An 11909-nucleotide genomic window follows, 5' to 3' on the forward strand; every position below is an offset into this window, starting at 1 on the left:
GTGCGAAGGAAAGATATTCGTGGGGACAATTGTCTTTTAAATATTTGATATGCTTTTAGACTAGATATAGATAACTCTTCATATATTGATCCTGATAGCAGGTTTCTCATATCATCGTTAGTCTCCTGACCTGCAAAATAAAAATAACGTTAATCTGTGTTGCATAGCAATTAATGTGCAAGAACAAATAAATACTTCAAGTACCAGGAGGAAGTCTGGTTGGGAAATTGGTAAAGTGAATCCAAACTCCCTTTTCATGTACTTTGAAGAGAAATGAGAAGTCACTCTCTTAGACAAATACTCAAGCTTTGAGTATTTCTCTTTGACTGGATCTGCTCAGTTATAAAAATAGGGGATTGGATTATGTCTTTTCTTCTTTTCTAACTAAAATTATATTATTGCAATGGTTCTACTTAAGTGTTAAATATTAAATAAATGTTTTCTTGTGCTCAAATTCATAATAAAAACTACATTAAAAGACCCCACTTTTACTGATGTTCTGAAGCATATTCTGAAATTCATTTGACTTCTAGTAACGGATCTGCAAACACATTAAGTGATCACTTCCACGACGGCTCTGTTTCTTTAAGAGACCTCGGTTGTTAAGTTGGAAGATCACTGAACCATATGAGGGTCAATAAAAGAATAAAGTCACTGGTGAGTGATTCGAGTACAAGGAACTTGACCCCAGTTCAGTATCTGTGAGTCCATATGCTGTTCACAGTCAGAGGAGGAGACTGTGGTCCCCGGGTGCTCGGCCTCCCAGGATGGCTTCGCGAAAACTAATCAAGCTGCTGGTGTTTGAGCTGCTTGAGTTTACTGCTTTCTGTGTCCCCACGCTGGTGATAATGGAACAGTTTGCTGTTGCCTATTCCACCACGAGGCGACCGCCTGACAAAACACGTTATTGGCTGATTGTTTCCTGTTCAATTGCCTATGTAGCTTCAGTGTCTCTCTTAATTTGGGTTCCTGTGAAAGTTCTCTTGTACAAGAAACGTCATCTTTACCAAAAAATCAAAGGATGGTGAGTAAAAAGAATTCTTTCGCAGGGACCCCCTGGGATGCTTTCAAAGAGACTGTCTCATGTTCTCTGGGCAAGGATGCTAGCATAACACACAGGTGTGTAATGTGAGATTAAGGAGAAGTAATAACCACTGTTTCAATCAATGTATTCATAGTTGTATAAAGTATGGAAGTATCTTCCATATTTTATTAAAATATTTTTTTGATGTGGAATATTTTTTTAAAGTCTTTTCTGAATTTTTTGTAATATTGCTTCTGTTTTATGTTTTGGCCATGAGATATGGGATCTTAGCTCCCTGACCAGGAATTGAACCCACACCCCCTGCATTTGAAGGCAAAGTCAGCCATTGGACCACCAGGGAAGTCTCCTTCCATATTTTTTTTAAAGAGTCATTTTTTTGCTGACTGATAATTGCAACTTACATGTATTCCTAAGACTCTGATACTCTGAGTAGTGATTGTTTTTGTACTAATTCCTGTGTACACTAAAGTGCACAAAGTTATCATAGTTAATTTACAGAAATCATAATCATAAGATTCTAATATATAATTTTCTGTTGTATAAACCTGAAAGTAATGTCTAAAGCTGAAAGTAATGTCTAAATGTTTACCTTGCAATGTTTTGTAACTCTAAGGCATCCTTTGATCATTAACCAACTAAAATTTTTAAGCAAACTGGTTCCTTTATTTAGATTAAAAAAATAATAATACTTTGATTGTATTGATAAATTCTATTACCTTGGTGGTAAGAAGGGTACGTATTCAAATAATAATACAGAAATATTTTAAATTAATCATGGCTTAATAAGGATTGAACTCATAGGTTAATGACTATATTGATCCATGTAAAGGTATTAAGAACAAATAATCTCCGGTCCTAATGTATTTTTCCTTTTAAATCTTCAGATCTGGTTCTTGTCATCTGAGATACATAGAATACATTTGAAAAACAAGGAGCTGGGAATTTTAATTCAAGCAAGTACAGAAATGTAAAAATAATAGATACAGCTATATAGCTGTATAGTGAGAAACACTGTAGGGAGAGTGTGGCCAGGGAGGGTGGGGCCCAGGATCTGCTCTTTAGCACCTGATACTTGATGTCACCCCCTAACACAATAGGAGACTTTCAGTTCCTGGAGGACAGATGTCCTGAGTGGTTTCTGAAAATAAATCATGTGGTTGGCATTGCTTTCATCAGTGGGGTTTAGGTGTTTTCCAACCCTTGACCCAGATCCTCAAGATCAACTAAGCTAAGCTGGGCCCTCCACCCCTCATACCTGTAGGAGTTGCCTCAACCGTTCAAGACTCCTGACCAGGCCGGGAAGTGTTTGAGGGATAAGGAGGGTCTAAATCACAACAGGAGTAAACCAGTAGGAAGCTGGCCACACCAGCCCAGGAAGGTACTCTTTTTATCTGCGTTGGCTTAATCCCTAGGACCTTTTAGGTCTGAATATCATTTAGGGAGGAAACCTTCCCATATTGCTTATTATTATTATGTAGGAGCTAAGATCCCACATGCCTCATGGTCAAAAAGCCAAAACATAAAACAGAAGCAATATGGCAACAAATTCAATAAAGACATTGAAAATGGTCCACCTAAAAAACTTGAAAAAATATATTATTATTATTTTTAAATAATGTATTTATATTATTATTAAGCTATAATTACTTCTTTACTGATTACTTATTATGTACTATATAATGAACTTAGCAGTTTCATTTCATCGCATACCACCTTGTGAAGTATGTCTTTTTTTGAGTTTATTATTCCTAAGAGGAAACTGAAGATTGGAGAGGTTAAGAAACTTACATGGTCAGCTGACAAGAGAGTGAAAGGACTGTACTTTGGACCCAGGTCCGTCTGATTCTGTGGTTGGTCCTTCTAACCACTGCCCTGAACTGCTTCTTTGAAGGGTGAGGTCCCAATCTCTGGGGGCATTTGAAAGGAAAGAAGGCAGCAGTCTTTCTGCTCCTTAGTGTCTGTGTTTTTGTTTGTTTGTTGTTTTTCTTTGTACGTCTGGTCCAGCTACTTCCCTTGTGCTAAGTTGTCTTGGGCTGTCACAATAATTACATCTTTCAGTGATTCCTTTTGGAAAATACTCTTCCAGTCTTTTATTTCTATTTGTGGGTATGGTTGGTCATAAGTATTCTAAATAGTTTTAGGTGGATGGCATGTTATCTATGATTTCAGTGAAACTGTTCCCTCCATGACCTCTTTTCGAGCCATTGTTATCGCTTACTGGCCTAGAAAAGAAGAAGTTGTTACTGAGTACTATTCAAGGAACCTTATACATTCCATACTGTTAGACTTTATGACAACCCAGTGAGTTATCCACTAATAGTCTTGTTGTATAGATAAAGAAATGGAAACTTGAAGAAGTGATTAACTTTGGCTAGTGATAAAGTTTATAACTGGTGGAGCTGGAATTTGTGAGCCCAGAGTGGTCTGATTCTGTGCTGTTTCTTCCACCTTATGCAACTTTTAAAATATTCTGACTTTGAATGCTAAGTATGTTTTAAAAAAAATGCAGCTTTTCTAGTGTCATTAGAATACATCTTCCCTAAAGATGTATATTTGGATATTATATGTGATCCCCCAAAATGTGTATAGAATATTTTAATATATGTGGTAACATAGTGTGTGTCATATAGCTTGATTTCTAGAGAAAGATGATGCAAAAATAATTGCTATTACAGAAAGTAGGAATTGAAAGTATGAATTATTTTTGAAGAATACTTAAATAGTTGTTTATGTGAGATTTCATAGATGCTTAGCTTTCACAGCTACATTGTTGATGGGCCTATTTGAGTATCTCTCTGTACATCCACACCAGTGCCATGGGTCCTGTGTGGCTGGTATTCAGGAGAGAGTGAGTCATCCAGCTAGTGAATTCCTGACGTTGTGGCTGAGGGGTGCAGACCTGAATTGAAATTCCAGCATTGGCCCTGATTGTGAGATCATCCTTTAAATTCTTTAAGTTTTAGTTTTCTTATGAGCAACATGGGGACAAGCTAGTTTCTTTATTGGGTTGTTTTAAGAAATTGAGTAAGATTATGCATGAAAACTTCTGAGCACAATGCCTAGCACATGGTAAGGACCCGGTGAATGTTAGTGTTATTATCTCATGCTGAATTTAGTATCTATTGAAAACATTATCTGGTTTAATCCTCAGAATGACTCTGACAAGTGATGATAAAACTGAAGAAAATTCTAGAAGTGATACTCTGTGTATCCAGAGAATCTTCTTGGTTTATTTTATCCTTTGAGAGTAGGGAAGGTGGATAGAGTGAAATGATGAATATCTTATATTTTGTGATTCTATTCTATACATAGTGTGATTCTATTTATTTTTTTAGAATTGAAGAATGGTGGCTCAGATGGTAAAGAATCTGCCTGCAATGCAGGAGACCTGGGTTTGATCTCTGGGTCAGGAAGATCCCCTGGAGAAGGGAATGACTACCCACTCCAGTATTCTTGCCTGGAGAATTCCATGGACAGAAGAGCCTGGGGGGCTAAAGTCCATGGGGTTGCAAAGAGTTGGACATGACTGAGTGACTAACACTTTCACTTTTCATGGTTGATTTATAATATTGTGTTAATGTCTGCTGTACAGTAAAGTGATTCAATTATACATATATACACATATTTTTATATTCTTTTCCATTATGGTTTGTTTCAGAATATATATTTTATTTAATTTGGCTCTGCCAGGTCTTAGTTCTGGCATGTGAAATCTTCACTTATTGCAGCATGCAGGATGTAGTTTCCTGTCCAGGGATCCAGCCTGGGCCCCCTGCACTGAGAGTGTGGCGTCTTAGCCACGGGACCACTAGGGAAATCTGTATCTCAGAGTATTGAATACAGTTCCTTGTGGCATACAGCAGGACCTTGTTGTTTATGCATACTGTATATGGCAGTTTGCAGCTGCTAATGCCACGTTCCCGACCCAGTCCTCCCCCAGTCCTCTCCCTCTTGACAACCACTAGACTGTTCTATACTAGAGTGTGATTTTACGTTTCATTTTCTCATTTGGCCTGCACTCAGTATTGTAAAGTTGAGGGAATGGATATAATTTTCATTTTATAAGGGAGGAAACAAGGTCAGAAAGTTTAGGGCACACTTTAAACCAACAGAAGTCTGAACTTTAATCCGGTGTTCTTCCTTTTACTCTTGTTAAACACTTCCTCATTCCTTTGGAATGACTGTTCTTTTTAGGGATGCCTGTCATAATTTATAATAAACTAGGGACATGGTTTGAGGAAAAGAAGAAAAACTATTTATATCCACCCCAAATTTTATATCCCAGTAAATAAGAGGAAACTTTGCCTAGGATATGACGGGATGGGTGAAACCATTGAGGTATAGACTAATCACTGAATGGGTGAAACCGTTGAGCTACAAACTAACCTGAAACTGAAGTAGATTTCCTCGGAGAGGGTACCTTGGGGAAGGATAATCCTAGAAGACTTTTGGGGGTTCCCAGACTGGATTGGGGTGACATTTTAGGATTCTATCGAGTCTTGCAGAGTATGATTTCTTTAGCCAGCCATCCCCAACCTTTGTGGCACCAGGGACCGGTTTCCTGGAAAACAATTTTTCCATGGACTAAGATGGTGGGGGATGGTTTTGTGATGACTCAAGCACATGACATTTATTGTGCACTTTATTTCTATTATTATTACATCAGCTCCACCTCAGATCATCAGGCATTAGATCCTGGAGGTTGGGGACCTCTGCCTCAGACCATGACGTGTCGGCCATCCTGGGCAGTGCCAAGTTGGAAAGACTCCAATTGGAACATTTTCCTTTGTTGACATCCTTAACTTACACTGCAAAATTTGCTGTTGATTTGTTTCTGGTGGCAGTGGAAGTCATAGCAGTAATAGTTCTAGTTGTCATCATAGTAAAATAAGAGTAAATATTGATTGAACAATTACTATGTACCAAAAAGAGTTGTAAACACACTGCCTGTGTTATTTTAGTTAATTCTCTTTTATGAAGAAGAACATTTACAGTGTTCGTTTTATGAGTGAGGAAATTGGGGCACAGAGGTTAAAAGACCACCTGCCCAGTGAGTAGGGAGTCAAGACCGACCCCATTTATCTTGAGTCTGAGCACCTTAACGGTGCACAGCAACACACACGAGTGACTGGCTCACCTGAGGAGGCAGAGCTCACTCTTTCCAGCACCTCCGAGAAGGTCATAGGTGAATTGCCAGGAGATAACCAGTGGTATTTAACAGTTACTTCTTCCCAGAGAACCGTCTTTCAGTCTGTCTGTCATCTTCTGAAAACCAAGACTGATCACTTTCTTGTCCTTGACCACAGGCTTTCTCTGCTTGTCCCACCGCCTCCAGTCAGTCAGCAGGAGTGGATTCACTTTTGCTTTTCTCTCCTGCATATGCAGTCAGTCACCAGATTCCATGAGTTCTTCCTCTTTCATCTCTATCGACTCAGCATCTTGTTCTCATGACTGTTTTCCTCACCCCAATCAGGCACTGATTTCCAGGGCCACTGTGCACTTGAGTCTCTGGCATGGTTCGCCAACTTTTGATCTATTCATGTCTAGCGTCAGATCCCTTGTTCTGGTCGCTTTTGCTCAAGGAGGCACAGAGAGCGTTATATGAACCTCCTGGGGCTCTGGAGACCTTCACCAACAGCTGTCCTTCCTTTTGCCTCTCTGTCCCTCTCATTCCCTCCATGTCCTTGTTGACAGAGTAATAACCTTGAAAAATGTTGCCTGCATTTCCGTTCCACCTCTAAAACTCTACTCTTCCCCTTGCTTTTAGAATTCAGTGTTGGAATCATCTGAAAGCTGAAGATACCTTAGTGTCCATCTATCATACTATTTCTCACAATACAGACAGTCTGCCTCTGATTTTAAAGGAGCTTCGTGACTTTTTGTGTCTCTAATAATGAGAATGTGTTGTATTGTGCTCACTCGCTCAGTTGTGTCCAACTCTTTAGGCCCCATAGACTGTATCCCACCAGGCTCCACTGCCCATGGAATTTTCCAGGCAAGAATACTAAAGTAGGTTGCCATTTCCTTCTCCAGAGGATCTTCCTGACCCAAGGACTGAACCCACATCTCTTCCATCTCCTGCATTGGCAGGCGTATTCTTTACCACCAGTGGCACCTGGGAAGCAATTATGAGAATAGTCTTCCTTATTTCCTTGTATTGAAATAAACTCTGCCATGTGTAGCTTCCTTCCCGTCTTCTTTGTAGCTGTCACATCCTATGCCCTGCCTTAGATGCCAATGAATTTGGCCATGGCTGGGAGCCCTACCCATTGCCCCCTGATTTTCTCTTTTTATTGCTTTTCTTTTTTATGTGTCAAGCATTTTAATTTGGAGGTTGCATATTTTAATTTGCATAGAAAAGTTTGGCTTCTGGGATACCCTGTCCAGTGGTTTCGACTCCATGCTGTAACCACAGGGAGCCCATATTCAGTCCCTGGTTGGGGAACTAACATCCCAGATGCTGCATGGTGGGGCTAAAAGATTTTTTAAAAAGAAGAAGAAAAAGAAAATTTTGGCTTCAATCAATCAATCAATCAGCCAATTTTCAGTGATTCAACACTCACCCCCCCCCAAAAAAAAAAAAAACTCACCAATTTCAGAGTACTGTCCTTGTTATGAAATTATGCTGGCATGGCTACCAGCAATTAATTAGCCACATGTAATGGTCACTCTCAGTAGCATGACACTTTTTTCTTCCCTTTTTTTAAAAGAAAATTTATTGGAGTATAGTTGATTTACAGTATTCTGTTATTTTCAAGTGTACAGCAAAGTGATTCAGCTATACGAATACATATGTCCCCTTTTATTGCTTTTCAAGCTCTCTCGTCGGCTCTCATAAACTGTCGCTTGTGTGATGACAACTCTCCACATTGTGTCTCTAAGGGTGACTTCCTTTCTGAGCTCACTATGTCTATACTGAAGCTTTTCAAATATTTGAAGATGGGCTCATCACAGCCATTTCAGCCACATCCCATTTAGTCTGCTAAGAAGTTTTCTCCAGTGTCCAAGTCCCATCAGTTATTCTCTGTGTCCTGTGATTTCTGAACCTTTTACTCTTCGTGATATCTCCTTGGGATGCTAGCTGACTTGTTAATGTCTGAGTGTACTCTCTATGATACCACAAACCTTCAGTTTGTTACAGAGCACAGTAATGTGAAACACAGCAAAACAAGGTCTGCCTATATGTTGGTTTTAGCCTGCAGTTCTAAGGTTTAAGGCTTGACAACCAACCTGTGTGTGTGGACACTCTGTCCTCTGGACCTATCAGAGTAAGGGCTCCACCCTCTGGGCCACGGGCAACAGGCCTGCTCTCTGCATTTGAGGAGGGAACCCCTGGGCCCATGGTAGAAGTGGCAGCTTCCCTGGCCTCTGTGGCATCACAGAGTCATTCTTCCCTTTTCTTAATGATGGCACATCTTTGCAGCCAAATGGCTCGGTATTGGGCTTACCAGATGGCTCAGTGGTAAAGAATCCACTTGCCAATGCAGAAGATGCGGATTCAATCCTAGGGTCGGTAAGATCCCCTGGAGAAGGAAATGGCAACCCACTCCAGTATTCTCGCTTGGGAAATCTCATGGTCAGAGGAGCCTGGTGGGTACAGTCTATGGGGTTGCAAGGAATTGAACAGGACTGAGCATGCACACATGGCACGGCACAGCTCTGTATTAGCCCATTTCCTGCCTATCGTATCCTGGAAGTCTCACGGCCTTTCTTCATCTTGTCCTGTCTCTGTCGCCCGTCAGTGCAAGCTGTTAGTGTTTCTGCTGAGATTGTTGATTGGATTCACAAGCCACACCCTAATTGTTTTCTCCCGAATGTGCTCTCTCATCTTTTCTGCATCTTTTGCAGTATGGATAGGAGTGTGTCAAAGAAAATAAGACAATATGTTCTTCAGTTCAGTTCAGTTCAGTCACTCAGTCGTGTCCAACTCTTTGCAACCCCATGAATCGTAGCACGCCAGGCCTCCCTGTCCATCACCAATTCCCGGAGTTCACCCAAACTCATGTGCATCGAGTCAGTGATGCCATCCAGCCATCTCATCCTCTGTCGTCCCCTTCTCCTCCTGCCCTCAATCTTTGCCAGCATCAGAGTTTTTTCAAATGAGTCAGTCTTCGCATGAGGTGGCCAAAGTACTGGAGTTTCAGCCTCAGCATCAGTCCTTCCAATGAACACCCAGGATTAGTTTCCTTTAGGATGGACTTGTTGGATCTCCTTGCAGTCCAAGGGACTCTCAAGAGTCTTCTCCAACACCACAGTTCAAAAGCATCAATTCTTCGGTGTTCAGCTTTCTTCACAGTCCAACTCTCACATCCATACATGACCATAGGAAAAACCATAGCCTTGACTAGACGGACCTTTGTTGGCAAAGTAATGTCTCTGCTTTTTAATATGCTGTCTAGGTTGGTCATAACTTTCCTTCCAAGGCGTAAGCGTTAGCTAGGTGTATGTATTGCCTGTGTGCTCAGTTGCTTAGTCGTGTCTGACTCTTTGTGGCCCCATGGACTATAGCCTGCCAGGGTTCTCTGTCCATGGAATTTTCCAGAAAAGAATACTGGAGTGGGTTGCCGTTTCCTACTCTGAGGTATGTAAATTACTAAATCAAAATTTTAAAAGATTGTGGATAACTGTCTTTCAGCCTCATTACTTTGTTGTATAAGTCTATGTATTTTATGTACTTAAAAATTCCGAGAAGGGTCCATAGGATTTACAAGATTCCCAGAAAGTTTATTGTATAAAAATGGTTTGGAAATATTGTTCTAAATGCTGGAGATAAAGTAATGAACAACTCAGATAGGGTACCTTGTCCCATGGAACTTACCTTGGAAATAGGCAAACAGGAGTCAGACATGAAAGATTTATGATCTAGACTAGGTCTATCATCCAGAGACTCCCTGTCAGAAAAGAATAGCTAGTGTAAATCTGGCAGGTGGGGCAAGGTTGGTATGATCACAGAATACCAAAATGTTATTAGTATGTTATTAGATGTTATTAGTATGGTGGGGCGGGGAAGGCAATGGCACCCCACTCCAGTACTCTTGCCTGGAAAATCCCATGGACGGAGGAGCCTGGTAGGCCGCAGTCCATGGGGTCGCTAAGAGTCGGACACGACTGAGCGACTTCACTTTCACTTTTCACTTTCATGCATTGGAGAAGGAAATGGCAACCCACTCCAGTGTTCTTGCCTGGAGAATCCCAGGGACAGGGGAGCCTGGTGGTCTGCCGTCTATGGGGTCGCACAGAGTCGGACATGACTGAAGTGACTTAGCAGCAGCAGCAGCAGTATGGTGGGGTTAAGTGGATGTTGGGGAAGGGGCAGATCATTCTAAGTGAAGAGAGTAAAAGAAATAAGAGAAACCACATCATGGAGAACATGTAGACAATGGTGCTAGGTTTCAATTTTATTTTAATTACTTATCCACTGGAGATTTTTAGAAAATTTATTAAACCCACAAATATATTTTGTGGTAAAATACACCTATCATAAAACTTGCCATCTTAATGATTTTTAAATGTAGAGCTCATGGGCATTAAGTACATCCACACTGGTGTGCTACATCCATCCACAGAAACTTCTTCATCTGGAAAAACTGAAGCTCTATAGCCATTAAACATTAACTCCTCATTCCCCACTCCTCCCAGCCCTGGTGATTTTGAGCTGAGTAGTTAAGATGAGTTTTACATTTACAAAATTAGACGTTTGCTTTATGGGAAAATATTGCTTGGCAAGAATAGAAACACTAACAGGAAACTGGTTACGAAGCACTGCAGATAAGAGATGATAGTGAGTGAGCTGTGTTAGCGGACGATGATTTGAAATGCACTTTGGCAGTAAATCATGCAGGACTGGATGATGACTGGAATGAGTATGGGTTCCTTTTCAGGCCTGTTAAGCCTAAGTTGTCTGTTAGACATCCAATGGAGGTACCAAATAGATGGGTGGGTGTCCAACTCCAGATCTCAGGACAGAGGCCATTGTATATATTCTAGAATCTGTTTGCAAGTCCTGGGCTAGTTGGTGATGTTTAGATGATGGGATTGGCCAAGATATCAGGCAAATAACACAGAAAAAGAAGAGGTGCTGGAATAATTCCTGAGGTACTCTTAAAGGTGAAGCTGAGAAGAGGACTCTGTGAATGCCTTTGCCAGCCTCAGAGAGCTGAGTGCTTCAGGAATCTCCATCTGGGCTCAGAGCAAGAGGCAAAGCTACCAATTTTAAAATTTCATCATACCTCTGGTTTTAGCAGGTTGTTCTGGGTCTGGCTATGAGAGTTGGGCTATCTCACCCCTATCTTATGTCTATACCTAGAAAATCTAGGATGAGGCTGAAGTAGAGGGACATGGCAGGCAGAAATTCTTAGTCTTTTGAAAGACTCCAACACTGTGCGCTTAAACACACACTATCCTATAAATGAAATGGCACCCCACTCCAGTACTCTTGCCTGGAGAATCCCATGGGGGGAGGAGCCTGGTAGGCTACAGTCCATGGGGTTGCAGAGTCGGACACGACTGAGCCGACTTTAACTCTTCTGACTCTGACTCTTAACTAAGGAGAGAGGAGGTAAGTAGTTCACTATAGAAAAATTTGAGTGTATTTTACAGTATCTTCCTGTAAATTGATAATGCTAAATATATGTGTTACTTCTGTCTGTCATAAAATATTTATATGTTATATCTCAATAACTGATTGCTTGATCATGCAAGGCTTAAAACGTGAAAGTGTTAGTCACTCAGTTGTGTCCAACTCTTTGTGACTACACGATCTGTCCATGGAATTCTCCAGGCAAGGCTTAAAAGGTGGTCCAAAAACAAATATGAAAACTATGTGATTTTTGTGTATGTATATATATATATATATATATATATA

The 11909-nt window shown here is 40.7% G+C and overlaps 1 protein-coding gene across 1 annotated transcript in view; it reads left to right on the top strand.

Annotated features, from left to right (window-relative positions):
* Window positions 1–324: 324 nt before the first annotated feature.
* Window positions 325–11909, top strand: part of TMEM236 (transmembrane protein 236) — a 39830-nt gene continuing 28245 nt past the window's right edge. Inside the window, exon 1 of the mRNA XM_010859986.1 lies at window positions 325–1024. Within this exon, the coding sequence (XP_010858288.1) occupies window positions 768–1024 (257 nt within the window). The 5' untranslated portion in view covers window positions 325–767. The remainder of the gene's footprint in view (window positions 1025–11909) is intronic.

The sequence above is a fragment of the Bison bison genome, unplaced genomic scaffold (genome assembly GCF_000754665.1).
Source record: "Bison bison bison isolate TAMUID 2011002044 unplaced genomic scaffold, Bison_UMD1.0 scf7180017864461, whole genome shotgun sequence".
Taxonomy (NCBI): Eukaryota; Metazoa; Chordata; class Mammalia; order Artiodactyla; family Bovidae; genus Bison; species Bison bison.